Consider the following 14645-nt stretch of genomic DNA (forward strand, 5'->3'; position numbering starts at 1 on the left):
ACACGCCTCGCTTTTAATGACCGCATCAAAGTCCATGGCGTGGCTGTCCCATGAGACACTTAATATCTCCCCTGTTACGGGGCTGTCGACCACTTCCAATCTTTTCCTTTTCTTTTTTTAAGTTTACTTATTTATTTCGAGAGAGAGCGCGCGAGCAGGCAGGAGAGGGGGGTAGAGAGAGGGAGAGAGAGGATCCCAAGCAGGTTCTGCAGCGCTTAGCCAAAGGAGCCACCCAGGCACCCCCAGCCTTTTCTTTTTTTTTTAAACGTTTATTCATTTTTTTTTAAATTTTTTTTTTCCAACGTTTATTTATTTTTGGGACAGAGAGAGACAGAGCATGAACGGGGGAGGGGCAGAGAGAGAGGGAGACACAGAACCGGAAACAGGCTCCAGGCTCCGAGCCGTCAGCCCAGAGCCCGACGCGGGGCTCGAACTCACGGACCGGGAGCTCGTGACCTGGCTGAAGTCGGATGCTTAACCGACTGCGCCACCCAGGTGCCCCTAAACGTTTATTTTTGAAACAGAGATGGGAGTAGGGGAGGGGCGGAGAGAGAGAGAGGGAGACACAGAATCCGAAGCGGGCTCCAGACTCCGAGCTGTCCGCGCAGGGCCCGACGCGGGGCTCGAACCCACGGACCGCGGGATCATGACCTGAGCCGAAGTCGGACGCTTAAGGGACTGAGCCACCCAGGTGCCCCCTCCTTTTAAAGTGACACTGAAGGTGGATTTCTTCACCCAAACTGTGGTCCGAACTGAGGTCTATGTCTTTCGGGTGAGTCCTGTGAGTGACCTTCCAAAACCAGAGCAGGTGGACAGCTTTAAAACTCTTGATGAATACGGTCAAATTGATCTCCGGGAGGTGTGAGCAAATCCTGTCCCCGCCCGCGAGGCCCGCACCCGCTTGGTGCTGCTGGGGTCAGTGTTAGGTATTTCTGGTTAAAACACCACCGCTCCCGCGTGGACAAGAGCAGCCCGCGGCGGTGGGAACATCCGTGATTATCGCTCTTTGTGGCTCATTTGCAACTCTTGTGTCACACGTTGTTCAGGTCTGGGGTGTGTTTGTCTTCGCAATAAAGTCAAGTGCAGGTCCTAAGCACTTTCTTATCGACCGACGCACGGCGTCTCTCGCTTTGGGATGTAACCCTTCGTCAAACTACTCAAACCCTGTTTGGGTCTGTTGCTGTCTTCACAGGGGTGCCTTTATTTGGTTTGGTATAAAACATTTACATTTTTATGGAGTCGCCCCTGTCGGCCTTTCCCCCTGGGGGGCTTGGTTTGCCTTCTGTTTTGAAACTTAGAAAACCCTTCTTATTCCCCAAACCAGAAAAATATTCATATTCTCTCTGCTTGTTTTTGTGCATGTAAGTTTTTGTTGTTTATTTTCACGTACGCTGTGCACCACGAACGGAATTGCGTCCCCGAAATGCATACACGGGAGCCCCAACCCCTAATGTGACCGTATTTGCAGGTGTGGTGTTTAGGAGGTAACTGAGGCCAAGTGAGGCCATTACGGAGGCCAGTCCAATGGCACTGGTGTTCCTGTAAGAAGAAGGGCCAGGCACCCCCTCTGCAGGTGTAAGGGAAAGGCCACGGGAGGGCGGAGGCAGAAGGTGGCTGTCCCCATGTCAGGGAGAGCCCCCCTCCCCCCGGAAATCTACCCCGGACATCCAGCCTCCAGAACTGTGAGAACATACGCTTCTGTGTTTAAGGTTCTCCATCGCTGCGTTTGGTTACGACGGCTGAAGCCCACCAATACGATTTAGAGAAGAGAAGCTAAATTGCCTTTTCTCCCTGCTTTCCTTTGCATTTATTTTTACCAGGATCTCCTTGGCAACTGTTCTTGGGAGGAAGTGTGGCTGCAGAGAGGGACGCGTCTGCCCCCGGCCCAGTGATGTGGGTGGCCCAGGAGGCCCAGGGGGGGATGCAGCCCAGGAAGGGAGCAGCGTCTCCGGACAGCTGCACGCACGGCTTCACCCGAGGATGTTTGGAGCCCTTAAACCTCCAGAAACAGCACAGTAGCCATAAGACAGACGAGGGGCCTGTGTGTTCCACACTGGCATCTCCTGCAGGGGGACCCTGAAGAGACCCACGTGCTGGGCTCTCCCCGCCTCGCTTCCGGAACACAGTGAGTGACCGGGGGGCCCGGCCTCTGCCTACCTTGTATGAAGGTGTCCTCACCGACCACCTCCAGCAGAGAGGCGTTCCGGAGGGCGACGAGGAACGCAGCAGACACCTCGTGGACATCCACATCTGCGATGATCAGCAGGTTAAACTCCACCACGACGCTGCCGTTGGCGACGCGGGTCACCTCCATCTGGACCCCACCGGCGTCCACGTGCCGAAGCATGGCAGCCGGAAAGGAATCCCGCACCTTTAGAGAAACCGCACAGGTAAGGGTCCACCCGCCGGGAGGAAGCGGGTGCCTGTCCCCGGGGGGGCACCTCCTGGGATTCTGGCCGGCAGCAGACTGGTCCAAGCCAAAGGTCAGTTCTGGGCCCGGTCTGGTGAAGTGAGCTGTGTCCCAGGTCCAGCACCAGTGCCTGTGGGTCCTGAGCCCCAAGAAGAGCCCTGCTCCCCCAGAGCGCGTCTGCTGGCCAGTGTGGACGAGACGCACAAGCCCCACCCCGGGGGGCACGCCACTCATGGGGGGCTCACGACGGCATTTAGAACCTGCTCTCCTCGGCTCAGAGCCATGGAAGGCGCAGGCCGGACAAGCGGTCGTGGGAGGGCGGGGGGGCGTCTCTCTCACTGTATTTTCTAGAACAATCCTTTTACTGCTGATGCTGCCACGATGCCTCAGGCTGTGGCGTTCTGTCCTAGCCCCTCACAGTCCAAACACCCAGAGATGCACACCGCCTCATGACGGCTGTAGACAGTCCATAGAACGCCAGCCTTCTGGAAAAGTGCACTTCTAGGGTTTGACCTCATCCAGAGCCTGACGGGTGTGGTGGCCCAAGGCACAGGCTCGTGGGTTCACTTCCCAGCGGGGGACAGCCAACGTGAACAAACGTGCTGGCACCCTGCTGTCACTTGGGCACCATCATAACCACTGGAATGACTGACTCTCTCTCTCTCTCGCTCTCTCTCTCTTTCTCTCTCTATCTGGGATGTCCAGAGAGGGATCAGTCACAAGCTTGGCTTAAAGTCACTTTGGGTTGCATTTCCGACCAGTCTCAAAGCAAAGCTCCAGGCCCCCTTGCTAGGAAGTGACAAGGAACGAGCCGTCGTGTTAACCCACAGCCTCCCAAAGTTGGTCCGAAAGTCCTACGTACGTGATAAGTCGCACCATTACTGGCTATCCTGAAATTCTAGACAAACCAACAACGGTCCCCAGAAATAGGCGAGGAATGGTTTGAAGAGGAAAGGTTACTCCAGACACGTGAGTGGAAACGGGGCTGCCTCAAGGGACCCCCGGAGCCCTGAGGACTGGCGGTCGGGGCTGTGGCTTAGCGTCGTGTGTCACAATCACAGAACCTACAGAAGAGGGTGAATGGAGCTATCAACAACTCTCGAGTCCACGCACTGGGCCGAGAGCTGGGGACCCCAGGATAAATAAGGCAGAACCCCAGGTCCCAAGAAGTCCCAGTGGGACACTTCCCGGAGGCGGGAGACCCATTTTCCAGGCCAGCGATGCCGTGAGGGGAGAGCAGAATCAGTTAGCGAGCCAGCGGGCTAGCACGTTAGCACGCTCGGCCTGGAGGTGGCGCCGCTCTGCTTAAACCCCAGAGTCAGGAAAAGCTGAAATGGGCGAGGTGTCAGCAAGACGGTGAGACCATGACAAGCGCGTTCTCTTCTCCTCAAAGGGGCATCTAAGCGCCAGCAGAGAGAACACGGAGACGGCCACCCAGACTGAACTGTAACAATACGCCGTCTCTAGGGATGTCAGTGGGACGACAGGGGAAGCCTCAGAAAGATCAGGAAACATAATAGCAGGGCAGGAGTCACTTCAGCCAGAGAGTGAACCCAACCCAGTGTGCATCAGAGACCGAAACGTGGCCTCTGCGTTCGGTGGAGCGTTATCCGGCCATAAAGAGCGGTGAGCCACTGTCGATCCCTGAAGACGCGCTCAGGGAGATGAGCCAGACACAAGAGGTCACGAATCGCATGATTCCGCGCACGTGAGATGCCCACGGCAGGCAAACCCACAGGGACGGAGAGCACATTAGTGGTTGCAGGGGCGGGGGGTGTGGAGAGTCACCGAGAATGGGAGAGGGGCGTCTTTTGGGGGTGATGGAAATGTTCCGGAATTAGACAGCGGTGACGGTGGTACAATTTCACAAATAAAATCTAAACCATTGCACTAGGCACTTTTTTTTTTTTTTTTTTTAGTTTTTAACATTTATTTATTTTTGAGAGACAGAGCACGAGCAGGGGAGGAGCAGAGAGAGAGGGAGACACAGAATCCGAAGCAGGCTCCAGGCTCCGAGCTGGCAGCACAGAGCCCGACGCGGGGCTTGAACCCACAGACCATGAGATCATGACGTGAGCCGAAGTCAGACACTTTAACCGACTGAGCCACCCAGGCACCCTGAGGGAATATCACTTCTGAATCTACACCCTACGCTGTAGGTCACTTGCTCCCACGCTAAGCACTTTTAAAGTGTGCATTTTAGGATCTGTGAAATAGATCTCAATTTTTTAAAATTTTCTTTGTGGGGCGCCTGAGTGGCTCACTTGGTGTCCAACTCTTGATTTCGGCTAGGGTCATGATCCCGGGGTCATGGGATCGCGCCCCGCTTGGGATTCTCTCTCTCTCTCTCTCTGCCCCTTCCCTATGCTCGTGTGCTTGCTCTCTCTCTCTCTCTCTCTCTCTCTCTCTCTCTCTGTCTGTCTCTCTCTTTCTGAAGCAAGGAGGCAGCAGAGGCAGCTACTCAGCATCTAATGATAGACCCCGGGGACGCCAGGCATCACGCTGGAGCCAGACGCCCAGCTTCCTTCAGAAATGAGGGTCCCAGGCCCCTACAAGCACAAGTCCTGCTCGACTGGGACTGAGATTCTGCCCCCCTCCCTCCCGCACATCCCAAAAGGAAACAGAGACTGGCTTCGCCAACTTACCACCCTGAAGAACAGCTCTAGGAAGTCCTGATACTCCCTGCTGCTTGCGTTCCGGAAGGGCTCCACGTACCTGACGTTGGCTATTCTGACTTTCCCTCTGAGCTTCTGGGCCGCTGTGGGACAGAGAATAAACACGTCTGGAGCGGTAACGCAGTAGGCAACGGTAAACGCGTTAGGTGATGTATTAGGTGACACGTCCTGATAATGGCACTGTCACGTCGGCCGAAAGAATATCAGTGCCCTGCGTGCACAGACACAGCCCAGCCCACCCCAGAGGGTGCCGGCACACAGCCTGGGCACAGAGAGAGAAGCTTCCGGAGGCTGCAGAACCAGGCCAGCCCCTGCCACTCTCCTCTCTCTCTGTGCACAGGTGTCCAGTAGGCACTACTTTGAGAGTGAAAGAAGTCCCTATTCATTCCGGGGCCACAGGTGCACACCTGGGCATCCCGGAGAAGCCAGGACAGAGGGTGGCTTCGCCCCGCCTCTGCTCAGCGCCCACAACTCAGGACAGAGGGCCAGAGGTCCTGACCCTCTCCTTCCTCCCCTAGAGCACTGTTTCTCCGCACGTTAAGGGCAGCCCCTGCTTTTGGACTGGTCTTTTCCATCTCAGTCTGTTCCCTCCATGCGGGGCCTCTGGAGGCTGTGGGACGAGAATGTGGTCCAAGAATATTGCCTGGACCAGCAGCCACCTCGTTCAGTCCTCCACCAGATGTCTGTGGGGTTCTTGCTCCGTGCCCAGCCTTCCGGGCAGTGGAGGGAAAGGCCAGGGTTCCTCTGCCCCCACAAACCCCAAAGCCATCCCAGGACATACTGCTGGATGACCCCCAAAACCACACCCTGGGGATCACTCCCGTCGCTGTGCCTGAGGGCCACCGGTCCAGACACAACAGCTGGAGAATGCAGCCTGGTGGAAAAGCCCGGGGAGCAGGACGGATGAGCATACGGGTGAGAAGGGACGTGGACCCACCCCCAGCATGGGTCACACGCCCACGGGTGGCCTCTCCTGCCGGCAGGTGAGACCTGCAGAGGCCATGTTGACGCGGAAAGCCCCGCACTGGCTCTCAGAGGCACCGACCACCCCTTCTCCAGCTCGCCACGAGCCTGCCTGAGGGCATCCCCGCACACCGTCTCCCCTCTCACCCCCTGGTCTTGGTTAATCGGTACTTCAAAGTATGCAGACGGAAGCTCTGACACCCCCAAGGGCTGTGCACCCCACCTCGGGGAACGCGGCTGTCTGCTCTTGGACAGCTGCCCAAGATCTGGGGACCCATCTGCAATGTCAGGCCGGCCCTCGGCTGTTCGGGCAAGTTAGACTTTCGGGAAAACATCCGGTAGGAAGGAGGAAACACAAGATTGATCTGAACACGTAACCGTCACAAGCACCAGGGCCGACAGACGAGCTGTCCGACGGTCTGACGTCCCGCCGTCCACCTGTCCTCCCCGGAAGCCGAGTGCAGGCCCTCTGAGAGCGGGGACATCCGAGCGAGTGCACAACGCTCAGTCCAGTAGCGCCGCGTGCATTTTCCTGCCGCGGACCCGCGAGGATGCCGCCTCCCGCCGACTTTTGACAGCCAGCCCCGTGCGAGCTGAGCCGGGCTGATAAGAGGGCAGAGACCCAGCCGCTCCCCAGTGCATCCAGCTCTGTCGGACCCCAACCCACTGAAAGCCATTCTTGTACTTTTCCCCTCCCTTTAAGAACAAGTGGGGACAAGCGCTTCTGAAACCCATCACCCACCTGTCCTGACTTTCAGGCGGGCCCTGGCACTTCCGTTCCCGCAAGCTTTGGCCGCTATGTCCACCAGGTACAGGACGCCAGGCTCCAGGCCCGACAGCGTCAGGCTCGCGTCCCGGGTCTCCAGGCGCACCGCGGGGCTCCGCGGGGAGGTCAGGGTGAGCTGGAAGGTGGGGTGCGGGGTGAGATCCGCCGCCCACGCCACGTGAAAGCTGGTGCTGGTCACGTCGGACACCGTGACCCTCTCGATGGGGACGGGAACTGGGAAGTGGATGGAAACACGGAGAAGATTAAAATCAATCCGATGTTCCAAGGAGACAGGACGGGAGAAGCCTCACCAAACGCTAAAATCAAGCACACGGCCTGGGGACATAAGAGGGCCTCCTAAGGGGGGGACCCCAGCCCAGGGAAGTCCTACAAAGTCCCCTCCTGCAGGCAGAGCACGTGGTACAGGGTCCCCACCCCCCACCTCAGGGCTCGACTTCCTGCTCCAGCCTTGGGTGAGACAGGAGGCTGGGGAACAGGGAGGAGAGAACTCTGGAGAAAGGTTGCTGTCCTAACAAGCCCAGAAGCTGCCACTGGGGACCAGGCTGCGCGGTACCCCACTTGGCCCAGCCCTGCCTACCACGGGCAATCTACTTGGGTATTTCTCACAGGACTTTGACTCAACATCTGCATGAGGCTTTGCCAACCGGAGCTCAACCCTTTCCCAGTGTGTTCAGGCCTCAGGCCACGTGTCCCCAGGACATAGATCCCAGGCACTCACCACAGGCCGGAAGCTTCAGAGACTCAGGGGTGGGGGCCGCGGGAAGGTCCGGGGAGCCGGAGGGTCCGGGGACCGAGTTCTGTGGCCTTGTGGGGTCCAGAGCTGCTGGTGCTGTGTCCCCAGTGGGGAGGCTGGCGTGCCAGACGATGTGGTCTGTGGGGCCCTCGGTAGGACTGGGCCAGAGGGGCCGCTCCGTGCTCGAGTCTCTTGATAACCACCCAGGGGTGCTCAGCGAGCCATTCGTGGGCCCAGAAGGGGAGCTGTGGGTTGTCCCAGGAGCCGTGCTGGCTGGCCACCGGCCTGTCACCAGGCCTGGGGCCCTGCCGGGTGCTCCCTCCTCCAGGCCTTGCCTCGTGCTGTTCTTGTCCTTCCCGACCGGGCCGCTGCCCCCTCTCCTGGGTGGGGGCCCCGGGGTCTGGGCCTGATTTGCTGCAGGGGTGCCCCCCGGGTGCCCAGGGCTGGGCCACAAGGCAGACGTCTCTGGGCCAAGGGCTGCTGTCTCTGTGCTGAGAGCGGGGGCCGTAACACCTGTTGCCGGAGCCAGCACCCCTCCCGTGGGGCTCACCACGTCACCTGCTGAGACACATCCACTCTGAGAGGAGACGTCTGGTCCTAAAACACCTAAACAAAACCCACCAGATGCCACCCACAAGCGAGAGCCTCCCAGGCGGGCCCCAAGTGGGGACACAGGCAGTCTCGTTGGGGATTATGGCATTATGAGTATTTAGGGGGGCCCGTGTCCACGGCCTCCCGCGTGCTTTCAGAGGGCGAGGCAGGGCCTCTCCATCTGATAAATGAGGCTCTGAGACACCAGGAGGGGGGTTCCACCTGGTGGCTGCACAGCCAGGACCTAAGTGCAGGGCTTGGTTCCGGCACCCAGGGGGCCTTTGGGCAAAGGGGACAATTTCTCTGGATCTGTGCTCAGGGTGGGGCTTGGTGCTGGTCACTGACATCAGCCTGCTGGACGGGACATGACTAAGGAAAGAATGCGGGACAGAGGCCAGCGGATGTTAGAAAGGACGTGGGATATCAGGTCCCCGGGGGCGAGGGTGTGGCCCAGAAACGCTGGGGGAGGGGGCGGGGCGCACCCTCACAGGCCCGGCCCGCGCGGGAGGGGTTGGCGTCCCTGGCCGTCCGGCACCGACAGGTGTAGGAGCCCTCGACGTTGATGCACTGGGCAGCGGGTGAGCAGTCGTGCCCCCGGCTGTCTGCACACTCGTCCCAATCTGCCGGGCGGGAGAGGAACAGGACCGAGCCCGTGAGAAGTGGCCAGCGGGCACTTAGGAAACAGAACAGGGATCTTCTCAACCATGTCTGCAGCCCACCGGGGGAGGGGAAGCGCCCTGGGCATCCGGCGGCCCCAGAGGCAGGCGGTCCACAGATCCCTCCCCAGAAGCCTGTCCCTGAACCAAGACCGCAGGCTGAGCATCTGCTTGCTCCGACCTTCACGGCCGGCGGGGCTGAGTTGGCACCCACCGGTGTGGCTATATTCCTCTCTCGTGCATTCTTTGTCGCCAGACCCCAAAAAGCAGGGCGCCTTCCCTTCTCTCTGAGGCACCAACATCGTCTAAAGTTTTAGTACTTTAACAAAGAGAACCGAGCGAGCCAGGAGGAGTCCGGCTAAGCGCGACCTGAACTTTCGGTGACCCGGCCTTGGAACGCTCCTCCCCAGTCTGGGAAACCACTCTAAGAATCCCAAAGACACCATGTCACCTCAGCTTCTGAGCTGAGCAAGGTAGAGTGCTAGGTAAGTGTGTCAGCCCCCCCCCCCCGGGGTCCCCCAGTGCTTGCCCGCCCACCACGCCCAACACAGCCCGGCACTTTCCAGGACCAGCATCGGCCAGACTGTGAAACAAGGTCCGTGGGGACCACATTCCCTTCCCTCCCCGTCCTCTCCGACCTCCTCTTCCGGTCGTCCCTCCCCCACCCCTAGGCCTGCTACCCCCACTCATACTTGCTCTAAGGAAACACCTGCTCGTCTCATGCATTTGACATGTGACTGAGGATAAAGCGCTTATATGTGATACTCATGGTAAACCTCAAGCAATAAACATCTCAAGCTGTGTTCCAGGCTGGGGCGGGGGGGGGGGTCAGGGGAGGGAGGGGGACAGGTTTCCCACGCCCCAGAACCCAGCCCTCAGATCCCTGCCTGTCCCTCCCTGCCCCAGGGGAGCAGGTGGCTCTGAGCAGAGTTGTCTCTTGAGGAGGAAGGTGCCGGGGTACCTGCCAGGGGTGACCCGGGCGGTAAGGCGGTGCGTGTCAAGGCCGGTCACGAGGTCCTTCTGCACGGGATTCTCTAGAGCCGAAAGCGGAAGTACCCGATCCGGGCTAGACCCGCGGGCTCGTCAGCTGATGCAACAGATACCCCTCCACCCTGGCCGGGGCACCTCGGCAGACAGGGCCCCAGCGGCCAGGCCCACGGGTCTTCCTGGAGCTCGCCTGACCCCCTCAGCCTGCAGGCAGCTCCCGGAGTTTCGCGGGGAGCTGGAGGCCTGGGGTGGAGCCCAGGCTGGCCAGGCGGCAGGGCCCGGGGGAGAGCAGAGGTCCCGGTTGAGACCCGGGCTCCAACCACTGAGCACCCGGTGGCTCTTTTCAGTCGTGGTGAGTCACCTGGCCTCCCCAGCGCGCAGCTCATAAGCGAGCCCGGAGCAAGGCCGGGGCAGCTTCATTTGGTCCCATAGCAAAGCCCCAGGCCGGGCAGCTGTGCAGTTCAGAGGGAGGAGGCAGGTCCACAGGGAGAGCTGCCGTGGCCTCTGCACCTTCTGAACCAGCTGGCTGAGCGGGGGGTGGGGGCCGGCCTTGCAGCTGGGCAGAGGGTGAGGCCCACCTCCCAGAGGAGGGGACAGCCCCTGTGCCGAGCTGGGACTCCCGCTTGAGCTGGCCCCCCAGCAGTGGGTCGGAGAGACCCAAGAACAGGCTGCCAGGTCCCGCCGGGTCCCATCTCTCCTGTGGGGGCTGCGCCCTGACCCTGCCAGCCCCCCCCCCACCTCCCCCCACCGCGTCGTTGGGACGCGTTGACTGACGGCGGGCGAGAGCCCCCGAGTCGCGCAGGAACGCTCCGAGGGCACCGAGAAAAGCGTCTCTGTGTGAGCAGAGGGGACGAGAGCTTGCTGTGCTGGGGCCAGCTTGCTGGTGTCGCGTGCAGTGAGAATGAATACCCTTGCCGGTCCCCCGGCCACGGGGCCGCCTCTCGGAGTGGGGGCTGCCTGCAGGCTCTCCTGACAGAAGCCAGCGGTCACTGGGTCAGAGGAGCCTCCACGGGGCTGGGAGCCCCCCCCAGATAAACAGCAGAGGCCTCCTCGTGGCTGGGCGGAAGGGGGACCCCCCACAGCCAACGCTCAGGGTCCAGGGTTAAGCAAACAGCCGCTGTCGGGCAGGAAGGCTGCAGGGCGGGACACATAACACGACCTGCTGAGAACCCTAGAATATTAGCAGTGGGGGTGTCTCTTCCTCCTCTACAACACTTCTATGAGGTGCTCCAGCTGGCCGGAGGCCACAAAGTTCATTCCCTGTCACTGCCAGAGGCCAGACCGAAGTCCAGAATCGAGGGGGGCAGGGCCTCCGCCCCTCGGGGCGCTGGGGGAGGTTCCTCCCTGGTTCTTCCAGCTCCTGCGGCTCCGCGGGCTCCTTGGCTCTAGCCTCTGCCTCTGCGTGGCCTTCCCCCTGTGTCTCTGGTTCTCTCTTCTTCTGTGTCTTCTGATTTAGGGCCTCCCCGATCCGGGATGATGGCAGATCCTTACTTGATCTGCAAAGACCCTCCTCCCAGACAAGGTCTGAAGTTCTCGGGGGACCTGTCTTTGGGGGCCACCGTTCAGCACACCGGCAGAGAGCTGGCAGAGCCTGACGCCTGGCACACAGGGACAGAGCTGGCAAGTAGCCCACGAGGACTGGCTGGGCCGCCTGCAGACGGCTCCGCTCTGGTCTCAGACGGGTCCCCAGGGTGCACCCTGAGGACCCACCCGCAGGGCACCCTGTGCCTCCCTGCACTGAGCCCCCCGGAGCTCAGGTGAGGCCCGCCGGGTGCAGAGGACACCTGCCGTCTCCGTCCCTGAGGGGGGCGTGACAAGCCCATCCCAGGCTGAGCAGGCGGGTGCTTCCCAGGTGTGACTTCAGATGTGACAGTCCCACGGCCTTCCCTGCATCCTTGGGTGGGGGGGGGGGGTTGGAACAGCAAGCCAGAATGCCACCAAGCTCAGAGCAGAGGACAGAGCTGGCTCTTGGACGCCCGTTCCGCGGACGGAGCCCCAGACAGGCTCCCGGACACTGAGCCGAGAGCTGCTCTCCCTGCAGGGAGCCTCGTCCCTGGGCTCGAACGGCCAGACCTTCCTTACATGTCGGCTGGCTCTCTCCGCCTCTCTGTCTCTGTCTGTCTCTGTGTCTCTGTCTGTGTCTCTCTTTATGTCTCTGTCTCTATCTAAGTCTCTATCTCTGTATATCTCTGTCTCTGTGTCTCTGTCTCTCTGTGTCTCTCTTCATGTCTCTGTCTCCATCTAAGTCTCTGTCTCTGTATATCTCTGTCTCTGTCTCTCCATCTCTCTCTCTCTTCATGTCTCTGTCTCTATTTTTCTGTCTCTGTATATCTCTGTCTCTGTCTCTTGGTCTCTCTGTGCCTCTCTTCATGTCTCTGTCTCTATGTCTCTGTCTCTGTATATCTCTGTCCCTCTGTCTCTGTTTCTATTTCTGTCTCTGTGTCTCTTCATGTCTCTGTCTCCATCTAAGTCTCTGTCTCTGTATATCTCTGTCTGTCTCTGTCTCTCGGTCTCTCTGTGTCTCTCTTCATGTTTCTGTCTCCATCTAAGTCTCTGTCTCTGTATATCTCTGTCTGTCTCTGTCTCTCGGTCTCTCTGTGCCTCTCTTCATGTCTCTGTCTCTATCTATGTCTCTGTCTCTGTATATCTCTGTCTGTCTCTGTCTCTCGGTCTCTCTGTGCCTCTCTTCATGTCTCTGTCTCTATGTCTCTGTCTCTGCCTGTCTCTCTGCCTATGTCTCTGCTTCTGTATCTCTGTGTCTGAGTCTGCCTCTCTCATCTGTACCTCTATTTCTGCCTCTGTCTCTCCTCCCTGCCTCCACCCCACCCCGCCCCTCTGTCTCCAGGTCTCTCCCCTGCCCTGATCTGTGACTTCCTGCCTCAAGGCAACATGAAGTGACATTACATTACGTTTGGGCCAATGAAATAGACGCCTACGTTAGCAGGTGGCCCGGCCACAGTGGTGCTGGGCCCTGACACACAGTCAGCCCCCGGTGCCCTTGCCCTCGAGGGTCCTCCAGCCCAGACCCACCCTGTGTTCTGGCCATCTGTGGCAGTGAGCTGCAGGGGCTCTGGGGTCCCCGTCCCACCTGGAATAAGGAGATGTGAGACGCGGGTAGGCTCCCCGATCCCACGGAGAGACTCAGAATGAGGATTCACATTTCCCGTAGTCGATCCACCTTTTAGAGGGCCAGGGCTTTGGGGTGCCCCGGCGGCAGGCTCGGGCGTGGAGGAGAACTGACCTTGCACGAGCGTCCCCCGCGGATCAATCTGGAACACGGTGCTGGCCAGCAGAGGCGGGAGCAAGGGGGCCAGCGTGGAGACCCCCACTGGGAACTCGGGGTCCTGCACGGTCAGCCTGAGCGTCGCCACCACGCTTCCAGCCTGGAGAGAGACCATCTGTGTCCTCAGCTTCCCTCTCCTGTGCAGGTCGGAGACGGCTGGCGGGAAAGAGTTTTCAACCTGGCCGAGAAGAGGCGACGGGCGCTCACACAGAGCAGAGGCCTCCGTTAGCATCTTAGAAAACCGTTCGTCGGGGCCCGGGTGACCGACGGGTGGTGAACAGAATCCACGTATCCCCTTCACGGCCAAGAGGCGGTGCCCAGAAACCAGCCCCTTGGGGCAAGCCGAGGCACCCTAGCGCCCTGCACCCCCGCTGGGCCTCCCCAGGGACAGCCGGGCCGGGCCGGGCCCCGTCGGCCTTGTGCGAGTCCGCGAAAACCACTGCAGTCGGGGCCCCCGTCTGGAACATGAGATGCCCCATCCGCTCTGTGTGCACACCCGAAAACTGGTGTGTGACACACAGACCCTGGGAGTGGACGGACAGACTGACTGACAGGAGGGACCCCGGAGGGACGATCCCATGGCCATTTGGAGCTGCCCCCCTCGCTGGCCGCATCCACCAGGAGACACACAGGCAACCAGGTGCCGAGGCCAGCGTGCCGAGCAAGGGAGACACCAGCCTTGCCCCGCGCCCCCCCACACCGTGCCTGCACACGCGAGACGATTTCCAGGCAGGAGAATGTGACCCTCCTTCTGTCCGTCCCACGTCTACACGTCCTGCAAGCAAAAAGCGCTAACTGCCCTTCAGCTGCAGGGTCTCTTTCCAAGACGTCTGTAGGATGAACGGCGTAGGAAGAGACAGCGGTCCCTCCAGAGCAAAGGGCAGACTTGTTCATGTCTGATCCCGTAAAGATAGTGTCTCTCTCCCTGGAGCAACGTTTAGGCGGATTTCGGCCCCTTACAAGATCCCGTTTCCCTAAGCTCGGGGCTGCCCAGCTGAGACGCAGACCGCGGTGTGTGTGTGTGTCCCCCCCCACCCCGGCCACTCCGTGTCACCACCGTGGGACTCGTGGGCCAGAGGGAACTGGCAGGCAGCCTCACGCTGCCTGCTGTGCCGTGAATCTCTTGTCTTCGACCAGCGCCTCCCGACAGAAACAGGCTAAGTCATCGCTTTGCAGGAGAGGGAAAATCTCAGCCCATCCATGGTTCTGGACGGTTCAGCAAGTTGCTTCGCTCCCCAGTCGGGTCCCCGCTGGCCTGGCTCTCCCCGGCCGCGGGCTGATGGCTCCGGTCAGCCACGGAGAGGGATAGCTATGGGCACCCCCGCTACAGGCCTTTCGAGCGAAGGCGCCCCGGAGCGGGAGGCAGCTGCCCAGGTCCCCCGGAAGGAAGCTTCCACAGAAAGCCCGGCTGCACCATCACGTGACAGAGCCCGTCTGAATCAAAGCACGGTCTTCAGAGACGCTTTGGCCCCAAATCTAGATTGAGTGCCCCACATGCGGGGAGCCTGCGGGTAATCACCGTGGGATCTGGGCTGGGGGGACGCGCCCTTGTGGCGCCGT

The 14645-nt window shown here is 60.1% G+C and overlaps 1 protein-coding gene across 1 annotated transcript in view; it reads right to left on the reverse strand.

Annotated features, from left to right (window-relative positions):
• Positions 1-14645, reverse strand: part of UMODL1 (uromodulin like 1) — a 65670-nt gene that overhangs the window by 21937 nt on the left and 29088 nt on the right. The window contains exons 9-14 of the mRNA XM_043595966.1: positions 13044-13263; positions 8642-8779; positions 7554-8126; positions 6791-7048; positions 5056-5168; positions 2158-2371 (exon numbers count right to left, since the gene is read on the reverse strand). Of these exons, the coding sequence (XP_043451901.1) occupies positions 2158-2371; positions 5056-5168; positions 6791-7048; positions 7554-8126; positions 8642-8779; positions 13044-13263 (1516 nt within the window). The remainder of the gene's footprint in view (positions 1-2157; positions 2372-5055; positions 5169-6790; positions 7049-7553; positions 8127-8641; positions 8780-13043; positions 13264-14645) is intronic.

This window comes from Prionailurus bengalensis, chromosome C2 (genome assembly GCF_016509475.1).
Source record: "Prionailurus bengalensis isolate Pbe53 chromosome C2, Fcat_Pben_1.1_paternal_pri, whole genome shotgun sequence".
Lineage (NCBI taxonomy): Eukaryota > Metazoa > Chordata > Mammalia > Carnivora > Felidae > Prionailurus > Prionailurus bengalensis.